Source organism: Patagioenas fasciata, chromosome 16 (assembly GCF_037038585.1).
Source record: "Patagioenas fasciata isolate bPatFas1 chromosome 16, bPatFas1.hap1, whole genome shotgun sequence".
NCBI lineage: Eukaryota > Metazoa > Chordata > Aves > Columbiformes > Columbidae > Patagioenas > Patagioenas fasciata.
The window spans coordinates 14,791,863-14,810,281 of NC_092535.1; the positions used below are offsets into that span (position 1 = coordinate 14,791,863).

At 47.0% G+C, this 18,419-nt stretch overlaps 1 protein-coding gene across 2 annotated transcripts in view; it reads left to right on the plus strand.

Annotated features, from left to right (window-relative positions):
- Positions 1 to 18,419, plus strand: part of RALGAPB (Ral GTPase activating protein non-catalytic subunit beta) — a 66,199-nt gene that overhangs the window by 1,430 nt on the left and 46,350 nt on the right. For both annotated transcript variants that reach the window (XM_065849597.2, XM_065849599.2), the window contains exons 2-7: positions 5,037 to 5,249; positions 5,886 to 6,088; positions 9,963 to 10,126; positions 10,757 to 10,943; positions 14,514 to 14,645; positions 15,596 to 15,774. In XM_065849597.2, coding sequence (XP_065705669.2) covers positions 5,067 to 5,249; positions 5,886 to 6,088; positions 9,963 to 10,126; positions 10,757 to 10,943; positions 14,514 to 14,645; positions 15,596 to 15,774 — 1,048 coding nt within the window. In that variant the 5' untranslated portion in view covers positions 5,037 to 5,066. The remainder of the gene's footprint in view (positions 1 to 5,036; positions 5,250 to 5,885; positions 6,089 to 9,962; positions 10,127 to 10,756; positions 10,944 to 14,513; positions 14,646 to 15,595; positions 15,775 to 18,419) is intronic.

Consider the following 18,419-nt stretch of genomic DNA (forward strand, 5'->3'; position numbering starts at 1 on the left):
TTTATGGATCCAGGAGTTTAAATACTTTGGCTGCAGCCCTTCATATTAAGTCTTCAGGGACTGGAAATAGAACTTAAATATCTTTATTTTTGGAGTTTTATGGACAGTGTTCATGAGCTGAGGCTCTTTAGTCTGAAATGCTGAAACATCCATTTTCAGTGGTTTAAATGGTGATCGTGACTAAAGTTCCTAAGATGAAAGGAATCTGGAGGGAATATATTGAAACCCAAATTATTTACCATCCTAAGGAATATTGGAATTATGCTCAGTTTCATAGTAGATGTTAAATATTTTAACTTCACATCTCTTAGTTGTTCTGTCAGTGTTAATGCTGTCCGTTTCTCTCCAGAGCTATATGTGAGAATCTGGGGATGTTTTCTTTAGTGCAGCCTCCAGGAACACACACACCACCCCTTTCCAAACCAGAGAGTGTGTCAGACTGCTTGGTGAACTTCAGGGGTTTGTTAATTCCTTTCCTACCCCTCCCCTTGATTAGGCTGCCTGACATTTTGAGAGTCCGTAGTGATTTGAACCTCAATAAGACGTATGTTTATGTGAAATAAGAATATTGAGCTGCACGAAACTTGGGAGATGTTATTTGGGACAGCGAGAGTGCTTTTCTGAAGCCGAAATGCAGAAACATTGCAAAAAGAGAAGTAAAACTCAGGGTATGCTGTTTGCGTGGTGTGACAGTCGCATCTTTTTTCCTCCAATTTGCTGTTGCTGTTGAAGTATTGTGATAAATACAGCATCTTCTGAGGGAGGGAGTTCTGCTTCTGTGAAGCATTAGGTGCCTTTTGTCTAAAGCAAGTTACAGAACTGTCAGTGTGTTGGATCTGTGGAAACAGAACGTGGTAAGACACAGTTGTGTGCGGAGACGTACCATCCTTTTTTAGCTTGTATCCAGGTATAAGAAGCTGCATAGTAGATGAGTTTAACTCTACCCCGTCCTAACAGATGGCAGCAATTTCCAATTCAAATGGCAGCTGAAGCAGAGTCTTGAATGAAAAGTAACTTACAGGCCTTGCCAATAAAACCTTCTTACTGCTAAATGTAGGGGGTGAATAAATCAATACCATAGGAAATCCCACCCCAAAAGGGGTTTACATCTGAAGCAATTACTCATGTCAGTATTCCTTGTCTATAGGTAAGATTAACAGAAGATTTCTGTTGTGGCAAGACCAAAGGAGACCTTGAATATTAATAAGATACATTAAATTAAGATAAATTTATGTAGGAAGGTCAGGCAGCAGGCTGGGTGTATGTGGCACCAGAGGCTGTGGTTCCCCTGCCTTGCTGCTGAAGCTCTCTTAAACATGGCATGTTCTATCTGTCCGGTACCTTTGGGGATGCTGCTCCCCTCACAAGTGTGGAAGAGTCACCCAAAAAAGCTTTGCATCTCTGCTTCAGCTCGTCAGGGAGCTGTGGCACGGCGGGTGGCTGCGTCCTCCCATTGCCTTGCCCTCGCGCAATGAGGGTTGTCCACAATGCAGCGGAACTTGGGAATCCCTGTCCTCTCTGGTGGCTTTTGTCTTGTCGACAAGGAAGCTCCTGCACAGGCACTGCCTCCAATCTGCTGGTGCTGTGCAGCACTTTGGCGCTCCTGGAAGCGTGTGTGTGGCGGGGCAGCTGCAGTCGCTGTGCTGCAGCCAGCGGCCGGGAGCTGTTCCTGCCGGGCTGGAGTGCAGCGATGGAAAGTACACACTGCTTTATCAGTTATAATCAGTTTCTTTAAACAGGCGCTCCTCAAATGGTGTTCTGTGCTGCTGTGATGAACTGAGCGTCAAACAGGAGGGATAGAGAGCGCCTTTGCCCTTCCCTCGTGGTGAGCAGCAACGTCAGCGGCAGGGAAAGGGACACGCTGCTCTGGGTACAGCCAGTGCTGGGGCCTGCGGCAGGAAGGGGAGGTCTTGCCAGGTGGGTGATATTTCACTTCTCTCCCTCCTCCTTCCACTCCAAACACGAGCTGGAGACTAAGGCAGCGTTCAGGCGGGACCGAAAGGGGAAGATAAAGAGGCCCCATGGCTGTGGGATATCAAAGGAAAAGACAGCAATAGGGAAAACCAGGTAATAAAGTTAAGCAGTGACTGAAGCCATCACCAAGGGCAGTGGGTCATGTTCATTTTGTTGGCATGTGTGGTTTTCTTTGGTAGCGTTGTGACTTCTCAGTGTGCCGAGATACTGTTGTTTTCCTTGAAGCTGGAGGGTTTTGCCCGCAGTGGCACACGCGTTGGCGGCACGGTCCCCAGAGGACACCGGAGGCCAGGAGGATGGAGAGGACGTGCTTCCCGCAGGCTGTGGTGCTCAGATTAATTGGCTCTCAGATCAACACACGTGATTGCTGCCTCACACCAGGAAGGTTGTAGTTTGGAAAAGCAAGAGCTTGCTGCCTCACCTTCCCTTCTCTCTTGAAGGGAATCCTCAGGCTTTTTACGTGGATTTTGAGTGTAAATAAACACTTGCGGAGTCAGCTAAATAGGGAGAAAGAGGGAGACCGTGCAGCCCCAGTGCTGCCGGCTGAGGCTGCTGCGGTGCCACCTGCTGAGGCAGCAGTTGCGATGTGGCGGTGAGTGGGTATCAACCCATTGCTGCCAGAGCGATGCTCTGGCCACACATCCTTGCTGCTCCTTTGTGTTGGCACAGGTGTTCACCTCACCTGAGGCAGATCAGATCTTGATCCAGCTCAAAACCATCTCAGCAGACAAACCTTTGTCTCCTGCCCCTCTGCTCTGCCCTGGGGAGACCACACCTGGAATATTGTGTCCAGTTGTGGCCCCTCAGTTCCAGAAGGACAGGGAACTGCTGGAGAGAGTCCAGCGCAGCCACCAAGATGCTGAAGGGAGTGGAGCATCTCCCGTGTGAGGAAAGGCTGAGGGAGCTGGGGCTCTGGAGCTGGAGAAGAGGAGACTGAGGGGAGACTCATTCATGGGGATCAATATGGAAAGGGGCAGTGTCAGGAGGATGGAGCCAGGCTCTTCTCGGTGACAACCAGTGACAGGACAAGGGGCAATGGGTGCAAACTGGAACACAGGAGGTTCCACTTAAATTTGAGAAGAAACTTGTTCCTGGTGAGGGTGGCAGAGCCTGGCCCAGGCTGCCCAGGGAGGTTGTGGAGTCTCCTTCTCTGCAGACATTCAAACCCGCCTGGACCCCTTCCTGTGGAACCTCAGCTGGGTGTTCCTGCTCCATGGGGGGATTGCACTGGATGAGCTTTCCAGATCCCTTCCAGTCCCTGACATTCTGGGATTCTGTGGTTTGTGCTGCCTTTCCAAGTGGTTTGATGTGGAGGTCCAAACTGGCCACGCGGGGCAGATCAGCTGCCCTGTGCTGCTGGCGAGGCTGGATGCCTGAGGCTGTCCGTCTGAGGCTGGCTGTCCATCCGTCCCCAGCTGGGCTCCACGCTGCCCGTGGCTCCTGGCCCTGCCGTTCCCCGGCCTCGGCTCTGCCCCACAGGTCGCTGTGGTGCGTGTGCTGACGGGGCAGCACGAGCTGCTGGTCTCTGTGCAGAGGGGCATCTCTGCGTGCTGCTGGCCGAGGGCTGTCTGAGAGTGACTGTGAAGCACGGCTTAACTTTTGTTGCTTCTAATCTACCTTTTTTGGTTGTGCTTTCACAAAAATGCCAAAAAAAGGCCAACCAGCAAAACAAAAACACTCCCCAAAATTGCCAGCCAGACAGAACCGCCACCACCAGACAAAAACCCAAACAAAACCCCAAACAAACAAAACCCCCCAAACCAACTACAACATGAACAAGCAAAAAACCGCCACTGCAAAACTCTGGTCAGTTCACTGTCCGCTTGGCTCCCTGAGCCGGCTCAGTGTGCAGACAGGGAAAACGCACACCTGCAGTGGTGCTGGGAGTGCTGTTGAAGGGAGAGCTCTTTCCCCTGCCTTGTTCTGAGGGAGCTGCCCGAGAAACTTTCTGGTGGCTTTTCGATCCTGAATCTTTGGGACAAATCAAGATTGGGGAGTGATGTGTGTGTGTTGACTTTACAAGGGTTTGAAATGCATTAGGGAACAAGGTGTGAATTGGAGCCATTGCTTATATCCTAGAATCACTGAATGGTTTGGGTTGGAGAGGACCTCAAAGCCCATCTAGTTCCACCGTCCTCCATGTGCACGGACACCTTCCAGCAGCCAGGTTGCTCAGAGCCTGTCCAGCCCGACCCTGGACACTCAGGGCTGGGGATCCAGAACTGCTCTGGGTAGCCTGTGCCAGGGCTCACACCTCATGGGGAAGAACTTCTTCCTAATGTCTGACCAAAATCTCCCCTCTTTCAGCTTAAAGCCCTTCCCTTTGTCCTGTTGCTACACACCCTTGTAAAAAGCCCCTCTCCAGCTTTCTTGTAGGTCCTCTTTGGGTACTGGAAGGTTCCTCACCTGTCCCTATGGGGAGCTCTGTGTGCTCCAGCTGGTCATAGAGGGTGACACCCCCTTCTTGTCTCCCCTACCTGTCCTTCCTAAAGAGCTGGAATCCTTCCATTCCGACCCTCCAGGCACCGGAGCCATCCCACCGTGTCTCCACCATGCCAGGAAGGTCAGAGCCCCGCAGGTGTGTGCACATCTCCAGCTCCTCTGCTTTGTTCCCCGTGCTATGTGTGTTTGCACAGAGGCACTGATGCTGGGCCCCGAAGCAGCGGAGGCGCTGGCTGGAGTGGCTGGAATTGCTTTGTGCTGCTCCTGCCGACCCGGGTCCTGCTGCGGGCCCTGCGCCTCTGCTGGCACTGGCATCAGACGGGGAGGAATGGGGTGCATTGCGGTTTCAAATAGAACATCTCTATGAGGATTTTGTTCATCTTTTTAGCCAAAGGTGTCGTGTAAGGAAGAGCGTCTTTCCTACGACGTGGTGCAAGCACAAGTGTGAGGTGGAGTCACTTCTCAAGTTGAAGTGTCTCAAAACGACAAACCAAAACAAAAACCAACCAGATGTTGGGCTGTTTTTAGGTCCTCAAATGTACGACACAGACGCAGCCTCAGACTTGTCATGGACATTTGTACTAATGATGTGTCTTTCATTTGTTCTTCCTTGCCCCCAGGTGTTGTATGGACTGTAGCATAGAGGCACTATGTACTCGGAGTGGAGGTCCTTGCATCTCGTCATTCAGAATGATCAGGGTAACACCAGTGTGCTTCACAGCTATCCTGAGAATGTGGGGAGAGAAGTGGCGAACGCAGTGGTGCGTCCTCTTGGACAAGCTTTAATCGCATCATCCGTTGGAAGTGAGAGTTTATTAAAAACAGACAAAGAAGTAAGTGCATTTCCTTAGAGATCATAGTTTCCCTCTTGCTAGAGTGACAAAGATTTTCTGCAGTCTCTTTTATTTTTCTCTCTTTAATAGTCCAAGCTTTATGAAGTGTGCTGTATTTTTATGTTAATAATCTACATAAGGCTTCTATTAACAGCTAGCTCATAGAACAGTGTGCTTCACGACCTAGTAGGTGTTTATTTGAGCTACTGTACCAGGAAGTTCAGGCAAAAGGAAAAAAAAAGGCTATTTAGCAGTTAACAGAGAAAACCTTTCTAATTACCCCCGTTATTGAAGCAACAGTATGTCACTTTTTAAAAAAGGCTTTCTATAGTGCAAGTATTTACTAGCGTTTGAAGATCTTCCATTACCCTATTATGGCTCTTGTGTGTTCTAAAGAGTTCTCTGTACGGGTTGGACTAGAGATTCAGGATTTAGAGTGTTTTGCCATTTATTCATAATCTTCGTGATGTCATGATATACAAATGCATGACGTGGTGTTTTCTTGTAGTACGTGTTAAGTAGAACAGCCTGTACCATATAGCTCCAGTTATCTCACTGAGTTAGAACTGCTGTGTTCTGACGACTGCTTACTTGCTCATATTTGTTTTGAATAACTCCTGCCTTGTGTTCGGTCAGGTAAAATGGACTATGGAGGTGGTTTGCTATGGACTGACCCTCCCTCTGGATGGCGATACTGTGAAATACTGTGTCGATGTGTACACAGATTGGATTATGGCTCTTGTGTTACCTAAGGACTCCATTCCTTTACCAGTGATTAAGGAACCAAACCTTTACGTTCAAAGCATTCTCAAACATCTCCAAAACCTCTTTGTACCAAGGTGAGTGTCAGGACTTGGGTGCTCGGGAGGCTCCATTGTTTGAAACCACAGCCCACAGGTGACCTGTCAAAGGGACCTGCTGAGCCATGGGGGCTCGTGATTAAAACACGACCGCTGTCGTTCCAACCTTGGGAAGAAGGTGCTGCTCCAAACCTGGTTTTGTAATTTCCAGTAGCAAACTGAGTTGTTGCTACTGTCTTTAGATAATTAGAATTACAGGTCATTTCTAGACTTGAACGGTTACTGTTCTAAGAACTTCAAGAACCGTCTCTGTTGGACTGGCGGGCGGGGGGGCAGGTTAAAAAGCATCAGAGCGTGACCGCGTGCTTGGTATTGTGTAGAACTGAGAGAACTAAGAGCGCATCATGGCCAAAGTTATATTGTCAGAGTGCTCAAACATCATCCTTTGTTTGTCATTCATGACAAGTTTACCTGCTGCTGTTGAACACACGTGTTGGATGAGTCAGAGGAGATTATTTAATGGTGCCCTGTGCAACAGCACTTAAATATTAGCTGCCTGCAATCACTTCAAAGCAATGCTTAGTATGTAAGTACCAGATCATCTGCTTCTATCAGTATTCGTCATGTATCGAGGCACGTGACCCTCAAAGTGCTCTGCTGTGCTTGGATCCCTTAACGTTACCTGATGGCTTTGTTAATAAAGAGCTTTGAATAGAAACTCATACAAATTCAGACAGGAAGTTCATTGGTATTAATTGATTACTTCAACATCTACCATCTAACCGTAATTGTCCTTGCTCGTAACTTGTAGTGAAAAAGGCATTTTAATTCCCATTAAAGGATGGTCGGGCCAATGGCACAAATCTGAGGAAAGCACGCTTCTGGATTAGACTTCTGTAGAAGGTTGTCTGTAAGCTTTACTACACGCAGAACAGAGTCTGCTGTCAGGCGACCTGTGCTCCATTGGCACAGTAGAGGCTGAATTCTTCAGTAGTGCATTAAACAGTTGTTGCTCTGCTTCCTCGCCTGCTCCAGCCGTCCCGGTTCCTGCGCGCTGTTGGCACAAGCTGCCGCTCCACCTTTGTCTCCCAGCTTCATTGTCCATCGATGCTCGATGCAGGGTGAGAGACTGCACCTGATGGCTGGCGAACAAAATAATTAACATCCAGAGAGTGGGAGGGCTCGAAAATCATCATTTTAAACATTTCTCTCTCCCCCTCCCCACCAGTATAACGATTCTATTGTTTTCCTTTCAAAAGCCTCAGAGATGTATCTGAAACACTGTAATTTCATGGCTGCTGCTGTCAACACTTGCTGTTGGAATCTCTGCTCTGTTGTCAGGAAAAAGAACTTAAAGTTCAAGGTTTATCCTCCGGGGAGCTGCGTTCAGAATTCACTCCAGCAACAGGAAGGCATTCTGTGATGGAAACTCAGTGCAGAGCTGAGCTGTGCACACCTTGCTTGAGTGGAAGCAAAGGGTCACGTTCTTATGTGCCTGTGCGGGGGAAGAGGAGGATAATTTCTGGTTTTACCTGGATGATGCAGGTTACTGGTGCTGCTGGGGTCCAGTCGAAGGCTTACCCAGCAGCTCTTGCCGCAACCTGCACTGAACCATCTCCTGGAGAAATCTGCAGTTCTTGTGTTGTAAATCCTAAGCCTTTATTATAAGCCCGTGTCCCATGGAGCGCTGTGATTAAAAGAGCGTTCTTCCTCATCCTGGTTTCCTGGAAATGGTGCAGCTGTTGGTTTGGCTACTCAGTGGTGGCCCGGAGTTGTGGTGAGGCTTTCAGACCCTGAGGAGGACGTATCGTGGAGGTGTGGAGTGGAGCAGCCTTAAGTGAGCAGTTCAACTTAAATAGCATCTCAGGAACACGTGTACACCAAATTCCAAGCAGGTGTGTATAGATCATTCCAGTTGGAGTGCTCAGCTTAATCAAATGTTTGCATGCACAATCCTTGAAATAGTCCGGTGCTGAAAACTAAGAGCAGGGGAAGCTGAGTGAGGCGAGTTCCCGTTCCTCTGTGTGCTGGGCTGACGGGGGGTGCTCGCATCCTTCCCCCCAGCACTCACCTCCTGTCCACCCCGATGAAATGAACACTTCCCGATGTATTGGAGCAGCCCCCAGGCTTTCCATCTCTAGCACCCCCACGGTATTCAGGAAGCTTTGCAGATTACCCAAGCAGTAGCAGTAGTTACTGCTGTCGGATAAAGTTTCAGTGCCGCAAACCCTTGTTGGAAGCACAGAAAGAAAATATGAGAACTCTCTCCCCCTACCTCCGCTGCCCAGGAGACTGAGGTGTACATACTAAGGTGTACGTACTGGGGTCTTCTGTGCAACTCACATGTCTGGAATTGCTTGAGACCGTGGAACATGTGGCTGTCCAGTCTTGTGTGAAATCACGAGAACAATTCTTGTTGCAAATGAGCGTGGGAAGCAAAAGGCCATGTTTGTAGAAATCACAACATGAGTCTGCAAGATGCTGCAGCCATCGTGTGCCACTCAGTTGACTCTGTGGACAAGAGGAACCGACGGATGGACGGGGACTTTGGAGTTGCTGTTACAGGATGAGCTCAGCAACGTCCTGTTAGTCACCTTGCACGTGGTGCTCCTGCATGTCAGCCCCCTTTTTGTGGGTTCCCTAAAGGATTAGGGAAACAAACCTTGAAACAGGCTTTGAGACTTCAAACCTGACAGGATTAAGAATATCTTTTGATTAAAATATCTGCTCTGCTGTGGCTCAGGGAAAGAACAGCGCTATAGCCAGGGCTGGGCGCTGACCTCTGGAACTGTAACTAGGAGGCTGCAATTGTGCATTAGATATTATCTTGTCTCTTTGTAGTGTTGTTTCCAGTACTGTAACATAACATTTATTCTAGCAGGATAAGAGTTGATAGTATTTTTAAAGCATGTCTCTCAATAAGTGATCTCTACAAAAAGTTTATCAGCGTGTTCCTGAGATGCTTCCCGTGCAACGTGACTTGTGGGTTATACCACATTGAAAGTGTTCGGTAGGAACCTGGTAATACTATTTAGTAGTCCTGTGGAAGGTAGGTTTGTTTTTTGGCATTCCTTCAGTAAGTGGTAGGAGGGATGAGGAAACAACGTACAAGTTGAAATACGGTCTGCATGTGTTGTGTGCTCTACTAGGTGATCTCCTCTTTCACCCTTTAAACTTCTGCGGACTGGTGTCCTCAGATCCTGTCCAGAACATTTCCCAGTACTATTTTGTAGCTGTTCTGCCCCATCCAAACTGGCTGATGGGAGGAGAACACGCTGCTTTGTGCTGCTTCTGCAGCACCTCCTGTTGAGGGACTCAGCAGTGAGCATGGAACTGCTTATTGGTACACGGAAAATCCTGATGATATCAACTTGTTCCCTTCCCTACTTATCCTCTTCCTTTAGTCCAATTTTCCTATTTAATGACACTTTTCTAGGTTGTGGTGTTTTATTTGTTTTTTCTAAATCTAATTAATTGGGGGTAAGAGTTGGTTCTACATTTGGAAGCAAGAGGAGAAGTAGGAAGAGTTTAAATTAGTTTGCCATCAATATTTTCTCCCAATTTTGCCACTTTCCTTCTGGATGACTTACGTAGCAATTAGTGATGTCTCAACTACGTTCTCATTGTTTTGTCTAAGATATGTTCCACTGGGATAATGGCCTGTGCTTGCTCTGTGGCAGTGTGTTCTGTGTTATGTAGAGAAGAGTGTTACGGGACGTCTTGTCCTCACTAGGGCAGAGTTGGGATGCTTAGAGACGGAGTGAGGGTGCAGAGAAGCATATTAGCTTGTGTTCTTGGCTCTCGTTCAATAATACTGATGTTTCCTCTGGTAATTGCTCGGAGTTCAGATTATTGTACTCATCACTTTATAGTTCTTTTCTAGAGACTCAAGTTCTGTTGTCTTCCCTTGCAGGCCAGACCCAGGATCTAGTCAGATTAGGTTGTGCTTGCAGGTTTTGAAAGCTGTCCAGAAACTGGCTCGCGAATCAACGACTATGGCAAGAGAAACCTGGGAAGTTCTGTTATTATTTCTTCTCCAGATCAATGACACTCTTCTGGCAGCTCCCACTGTGCAAGGTTCGTGTTCAGCTTCCATTTGGTGCAATTACTGGAAAGACTTTGGCTCTGCGCGATGTTGAGCTGCGAGGGGGGCGGGAGGGAGGCCGCTTAAAAGCTCTTAATGGCCACCAGAGCACGAGAGCTCACTCCTGATTCTGCTGCAGTGCTCTGGAATAAAGCGTTGTCCCAAAAGACAGAATGATTTGGAGCCGAGTTTTCCAAACTGTGTTTCTGCAGAACACTGACTGTACAGGAACAGGTGAACCGTTTCAGACAGTGTTGTTCCTTATTTGTTTCACCGAAACCCCTCCGTGTCTCACTGTTTGGCCTCCTGCTGGAAAATAGTGGTGTCAGTTTATACCTATTGAAAGAAAAGGCATCAATAGATGGATAGAGTGCAATAGAAGGTTGCCAAAGATGAGTGAATTTTCAGTATCCCTTAGCAGCACACTTATGTGGCTGGGCTTTATGTATTATGTTTGGTCTTGTAAAAAGGCTAATTGGTCGTAGGAAGCACTCAGGAATCATTCAAATGAAAAAAATGAACTTACATATCTTTACATGCTTAAACTGGATACTCTTTGTGGAGATATTTGAAGTTATTTAGATAAAACGCTCACCGAAGTCATGCTTTGTTTCCGTTGTCAGGTGGCATTGCAGAGAATCTGGCTGAAAAACTGATCGGCGTGCTGTTTGAGGTGTGGTTACTGGCTTGCACGCGGTGCTTCCCAACACCACCGTACTGGAAAACTGCCAAAGAGATGGTGGCCAACTGGCGACATCACCCCGCGGTGGTGGAGCAGTGGAGCAAGGTCATCTGCGCCCTTACCTCCAGGTAGGAGAAATCCCGCGGAGATAAACACACGTGTGTGGGGGTGATCGTGGTTCTGTGTGTTTTTCTCTGGAGTTGCTTATGTATGGAATGCACAGTAATCTAAAAGTGAAAAGCAAAGCAAAGCCAGAGACCTTGCTCTGTCCTTGGCTTTTACTGTTTGTGTGTGCAAGCGAAGATCTGAATGGGATCGTCTCTGCTGTGGTGTCACCTCAGCACCTCTCTGATATTCAGCACTTTGCAGTGCGTGTGTATTGATCTCCAGCACTGTGACTCTTCATGTCCCGTTAGGAACGAGTCACACGTCTTAATGTGGCGTTATATTCTGTGCACTTAATGACAGTCGCCGCCGCAATTCCCAGGTGCTTGTTGCTGTCGTGCTGCTGTGTGCAGTGCAGGGAGTCTCGATCCCCCAGCGCTGGGGGAGAGAGTCGTGGTCAATGGGGCGGAGTCCAGTTGAGGCCTGGATCCAGTGCAGTGCTTCAGGGGTCAGTACTGGGGCATATATTCTTCAATATATTCGTTAATTATTTGGACGAGGGAATAGAGTGACTGTCAGCAAGTTTGCTGCTGACACCAAGCTGGGAGCAGTGGTGACACTGGAAGCTGTGCTGCCATCCAGAGACCTGGACAGGCTGGAGAGCTGGGTGGGGAGAAATTTAATGAAATAGAACAAGAGCAAGTGTAGATTCTTGAATCTGGGCAGGAACAACCCCAGGTTCCAGTGTAAGTTGGGGAATGACCTATTAGAGAGCAGTGTAGGGGAAAGGGAGCTGGGGGTCCTGGGGACAGCAGGGTGAGCATGAGCCAGCACTGGGCCCTTGTGGCCAGGAAGCCAATGGGACCTGGGGTGGGTTAGAAGGGGGTGGTCAGTAGGTCAGAGAGGTTCTCCTGCCCCTCTGCTCTGCCCTGGTGAGACCACACCTGGAATATTGTGTCCAGTTGTGGCCCCTCAGTTCCAGAAGGACAGGGAACTGCTGGAGAGAGTCCAGCGCAGCCACCAAGATGCTGAAGGGAGTGGAGCATCTCCTGTGTGAGGAAAGGCTGAGGGAGCTGGAGAAGAGGACACTGAGGGCTGACTCATTCATGGGGACCAATATGGAAAGGGGGAGTGTCAGGAGGATGGAGCCAGGCTCTTCTCGGTGACAACCAGTGACACGACAAGGGGTAATGGGTGCAAACTGGAACACAGGAGGTTCCACTGAAAGAGAAGAAGAAACTTGTTGGGGGTGAGGGTGTCAGAGCCTGGCCCAGGCTGCCCAGGGAGGTTGTGGAGTCTCCTTCTCTGCAGACATTCAAACCCGCCTGGACACCTTCCTGTGGAACCTCAGCTGGGTGTTCCTGCTCCATGGGGGGATTGCACTGGATGAGCTTTCCAGGTCCCTTCCAGTCCCTGACATTCTGGGCTTCTGTGATTCTGTGGGCTCTGTGAAGTCTTTCAGGACAGATCTCAGCCTCTCGGAGGAAATAAGTCAGTTAATTGGTGAGGAGCAGGGGTCTGGCTCTCCTGAGACGTCAGTAACTGTTTTGATGACAGTTCAAAGCCATATTCAAATTGCTGCACTGTGGAAAATTCAAGAGTAGGCTGTTCTGCAAGGGTTTGTTTTCACTTGGAAAACTTCTGCTTTTGAATTACCTGTCGAAATTCCAAGCGGGATAGATTTTTGCAGGTTACGCAGCTACTTGTTAAACCTGTGGGAAGTAAAGCTGCAATACAAGTTCTGCCTATTTCCCACGCTATTTCTTTAGCTATTTTTAGTTCAGTAGATGCAGCATTGCATAACGGAAAAGATTTTATGATTCACTGATCTGAAAAGAACAGCTCTGCCTCAAAATGCACGTTGGTGTTGTGCTCCATGCACAATGCCCACGCTTCACCTTCCACTGTTGACTAACAGTTGTGGTGATGTGTAGTGATCTACAGGTCTTCTGTAATGTTGTAGTCAATGTTCAATAACGTTGGTTGATGCCTAATACGTAGAAAGCTGGAGTCCTCTGGGGCTGGCTTTAAGTTCAGTGGTATTTTAAGCTGCACTTCATTGAAGCTCCAGCTTAACACTTAGTGTTGTTTTAGTCAACAGTTTTCTCAACTGGGTTATTAGCAATAAGCTGAAAGTGGACATCTCAACTTAAAAGTGTATGGAGAGAGTTATGTTTGGAAATCTGTACACAAATGCAGTGTTAATCTGTATCCATGGCTATGACTCCATAGCAGGTTGAAAGAAGGGTTGCCCCACCAATACATACTGCTTCTACCCATCTGAGGTGCTTGAAGTCGATTTGAACTGCCTCGGATGTGTGGATTACAATTTCTTTCTGTTTTTCAGTTGTTCTTGAAAATGTCCCAGATTTCAGTCCAGATTGAGCCACGTTCCTTGCAATTCTCATTTCTTGCAGCCCATAACGGCAGAGCTGTGCCGCGGTGCAGTCTGCTGCGGAGCAGGGATCACGGAATCACAGAATCCCAGAATGTCAGGGACTGGAAGGGACCTGGAAAGCTCATCCAGTGCAATCCCCCCATGGAGCAGGAACACCCAGCTGAGGTTCCACAGGAAGGTGTCCAGGCGGGTTTGAATGTCTGCAGAGAAGGAGACTCCACAACCTCCCTGGGCAGCCTGGGCCAGGCTCTGCCACCCTCACCATCAAGAAGTTTCTTCTCATATTTAAGTGGAACCTCCTGTGTTCCAGTTTGCACCCATTGCCCCTTGTCCTGTCACTGGTTGTCACCCAGAAGAGCCTGGCTCCATCCTCCTGACACTCCCCCTTTCTGTATTGATCCCCATGAATGAGTCCCCCCTCAGTCTCCTCTTCTCCAGCTCCAGAGCCCCAACTCCCTCAGCCTTTCCTCACACGGGAGATGGGTGGTGAGGGGCTGGAGCACAAGTGTGATGGGAGCGGCTGAGGGACCTGGGGGGTTCAGCTGGAGAACAGGAGCTGAGGGGAGACCTTCTGATCTCTGAACTGCCTGAAAGGAGCTTGGAGCCAGGGGGGTCGGGCTCTGCTCCCCAGGAACAAGCACCAGGAGCAGAGGAAACGGCCTCAAGTTGTGCCAAAGAAGGTCTAGATTGGATATTAGGAAAAAGTTCTTCCCAGAAAGGGCTATGGGGCATTGGAACAGGCTGCCCAGGGCAGTGGTGGAGTCACCATCCCTGGAGCAGTTTAAAAGGTTTAGATGAGGTTCTTGGGGACATGGGTTAGTATTAGAGTTAGGTTATGGTTGGACATTGATCCTGAGGGTATTTTCCAACTGAAATGATTCTATGAGTCTATGATCCTGTGTCAGGTGTGTGCTGGTGTTAATTGGTGCTCCCCCCACCCCTGCCGCTGAACAGCTGGAGCTGCTGGGGGGTGTTGAGCCTCAGCAGCTCTGGGCTGTGGTGGGAGCTCTGGGTGGGCTCCAAGGCCTGTTGGGCCCTTCGAAGCTTTCAGAGGGCTCGACGACTGTCCGAAATGGAGATGTCTGGGAAAACACGTTGCCGGTGTGTTTGCCTGTGGTCTGCTGAGGCTCTAAAGCGCTGTTAGATCTCTGAGGAGTATTAACTGAATGACAGATCTGTCTGGCTTGCTTTCTAGATTGCTGCGTTTTACATATGGACCTTCATTTCCTCCATTTAAAATCCCCGATGAAGACGCTGGTCTGATTCCTCCTGAAATGGATAATGAGTGCGTTGCACAAACTTGGTTTCGCTTTTTACATATGCTGAGGTATTGTAATTACAACCATGCATTGCTCGTATCCTTGCATCATTTCTATAAATTTGCATGACAAATGTACAATTTCAGTGGAGATTGCTCAAATTCAGCACCTGAATAGATGCAAACGCAGAGTCTCATTGTAGCAGTGCCGGCAGCAGTTCAGGGGCTGTTCAACTTTGAACTCTCTGACTCTTTCAGACCACAAACCAGTTCATTTAATTACAAAGCTTTTAGCTGTTTGGCATTTTGGAGGATCTGAAAAACAAGACTTCAATGTAATTTTCTTTCTCTGAGACAGCAAACAGGAAGGGCAGAACAATAGCTCTGAGAGATGTATGTGGCTTCCATTTATTCTCCAGGGTGTCTACAGAAGATTATTTTTAAAATGGGTGTATGTTCTTGTTGTTATGGACAAAGCTGTACAGTTAATTTTAATGTCCATGGTACTCTTCCAAAATGTCACAAGTAATGTCACAGGTTACTGTGCTCTTCAAACCCAGGATTGCTGTCACAGGCTTTGTATCAGTGGGGAAAAATTACTTAAAATGTTGTCCTGCACTCCCTTTCACTGTTTGCTGGCAGTTTTTAATTAATTTCTTACCTTTGGGGGATAATTTTAACAATGTAAGGACCCCTTAAACTTAGTTCAGAAGACCTAGTTAGAAATTGATATTACTGCGATGGTAAGATTATTAAACGTATGCTCTAGTTCATAGGATCTTAATAAAATTATTGGTTGTATGTGGGTGATGTTTGAAATGAAGACAATTAAGTACTGCCAACTCAGGAAGTGACAATTGACTTCTTGTGATGGAGTAACAGCTAAAATTATATTGAGATCGAATGCTGTTTTGTGGTGTTATTGAAATGCTTTAAACCGTTGTGTCTGTGAGTATTTTGAAAATCCGAACGGCTGTTCTTGCACTGACTAAACCCGATTTTGCTCTTTTTGTGTGCAGTAATCCTGTGGATTTGAGTAACCCAGCCATTATTAGCTCTACCCCCAAATTTCAGGAGCAGTTTCTGAATGTGAGTGGGATGACTCAAGAACTGAATCAGTATCCCTGCCTTAAACATCTGCCTCAGATATTCTTCCGTGCCATGCGTGGGATCAGCTGTTTAGTGGATGCATTCCTAGGTAATGCTTTTGTCTAACCTGTGGGTAGCTGGGAATAGTAACTTAATCATTATTTTATTCTCTTAAATCTGTCCCCTCAAGAAATACAGCGATAACAATTTATCACTTGCAAGTATATCCTGGAATGGATAGGAAAGGGACCTTGGGTTGGTTTTAAATGACCATCTGCATACACAATAAGAACTAAAGTAAAAACTCCAAAAACATTTCCTTCTAGGATAGCACTCAGTACCATTAGTAACTCCACTGAAGTTAATGTTTTCTTCTAGGCAATGACTTATTCGTGACAGCAAGAGCTAATGAATCTTTGCAGGATTGGGACTTAAGGTGTATTTAATGCTAACACTTGAAACTCATACTTGAAAAGCAGTCATGAATGAAGATAATTAAGCATATAGCAGTAGCCACACACTATATTAGTTTTATAACTAATTATATATGAAAATTAGGAGTTATCTGCCTCACATTCTTTACAAAACTGGGCTTGTGTATTGCTAAGGTCACACAGGAATGTTATGACACATCAATAACCTGGTTTTTCATGTTCCATGTAAGCACTTTAGTCCTGAATAGCCCTGCTTCTCAATTCCATTCCCTTTGGCCTCCAACACGGTTACCCCCAGCTAAAGTCTCTCTGCTGCACAGTCTTTTTCTCCACATTTTAAACACAAAGGTTTTAAATGCCCAAGGTTGCAGATGGCCTCAGTTTCAAATGCAAAGCAAATAAATCAATCTGAAGTCTAAAATAAACCCAGCCATCTCTTCCCCAAACAAAGCTTCCTTCTCTGTGTCCGATGGACACCGCGGGTGTTTCGCTTCAGTGTGTTGTGAGCAGGGCCCGCTCTGGCTGTGAGTTTGTGGCAGCACCCGCCTGCAGTGCCTGTTTTGGTAGGGGTCTGAGTTTGACTGTCGTCAGCTCTCGCCATGAGCACCGGTTTCACTTGTTGTGTAGTAGGTGGGTGATGGTGCTGCGGAGGAGAAAAGCTGCGTTTCTTAGGGTCTGCTGGGAACCCAGTGGCTCAAATTTGGCTGAGGTTCAGTAGATGGGAGCACTGGCTCGTTTCAAGTACCAGCACCTGAAATCTAAAGCACTATTATCAGTTATGCTTCAGGGAGAATGTGCTGTTGTGAACTCCTAGAGCTGCGGGTCTCCTACTGCTTTTTTGCTTAGGTGTTTGCAAACAAACGTTGTCATGGGCCAGAAGTGTGAGCTGATATGAGACTGCAGGAGACATGAGCACATGCATGTTGAGGATTTCGATTGTGGGGTGACAATCAAACCCTGGCAGATGTATTGTTAACCTGCTCTCCCCCTTCCCACTCAGCACGGGCGATCAGGAGGGAAAGAAGGACAGAGAGAAGAGAGTTGGAAAAATTAAAAATGTTTTACTAATGCTACTGATAAAATAGAGAAAATAATACAAAATATACAAAACCAATCTTGAAAGTCCCAGCAACTGCAGAGCTGGCACCCAAAGTCCCGGACTGGACTCTGCAGCCAACCGGAGCTGGATTCAGTCTGTCACTGGCCTCAGTTCACGGGGATGACGTGCAAGGTCCTCTCCTAATGTCGCCATAAGGAAAAAGTGACGAGAACCTTGTAATCTCCCACTTTTATATGAAGTATTCACGTGAATGGGATGTTACACTCAGTTGGTCAGTTCCTTGGTCCCCTGTTTCTCGTTCCCCCTCTTGCGAGATGTCCGTCCGTGCTTATCAATAACTTTGCATTCCATTGCTATGTTTACCAAAACATGTGTCTGGTTCTCCAGGAAAATGCAGCTGATATGAAGCTTTAGCTGACAGGCGAATTCACTAAAAGAGAAACTTGTTTTTAACAAAACCAGGACGATCCATAAAGCGTGTTCAGAAACACATGTGGATAGAGACCGTCAGCTTTTACATGTTGTTTTTTGGAATAACCTGAACGGCTTAGTCCCTTTAAGCACCTTAAGATCCTCCCATTTTTCTGACTTGTCATTTTTACTAGAAATACGTTCTGTGTTTCTGTAAAAAATACTTCAAGGAGAAGGTTTGTTGGTACTGTATCCCCCCCGCAAACAAGCTTTTGTTACTATAGATTTCACTTTTGTAGAAATAGCTTTGTTTAAAAAGTTAGGAAGTGATACAAAAGACCAAATGGTCATTTTTCTTAAGCTGTGATATTGAACCTTGAAACCTGTTGTGTCCACCGTGTTCTTCCAAGTGTCTTGCTACTGATTTTAAGGAACTTTGATGATTGTGTTTTACTCATGCCAGATGTGAGATTTAAAATATTCAGTAGGCTGTCAAATAAGATCATAATTTGTTAAAGGAGGATTGTATGTAGGCAATGTATGGCCTAACCTTACAAAACCAATCTCCTTGTGTTACTCTGTCAAACTCTCTCTTCCTACTGATGATAACAGGATATGGCAGTCTGCACTGCAACAATAATTAAATCTAGCTGGTCATTGGTAGGTGTTCTCTGAAGTGCCTTTTAATGACTGTCTAAGCTGAATTAATTTAAAAAAAAAAACAACCAACAAACAAAAAACCCCAAACAAACATTGAAAACCACCAAATATTAAATATTGTATGTATTGAAGCAAAACGTACTATATGCCAGGTTTTTGTGAAAGTGTAGGTAGTAGTTAATTTCCGGT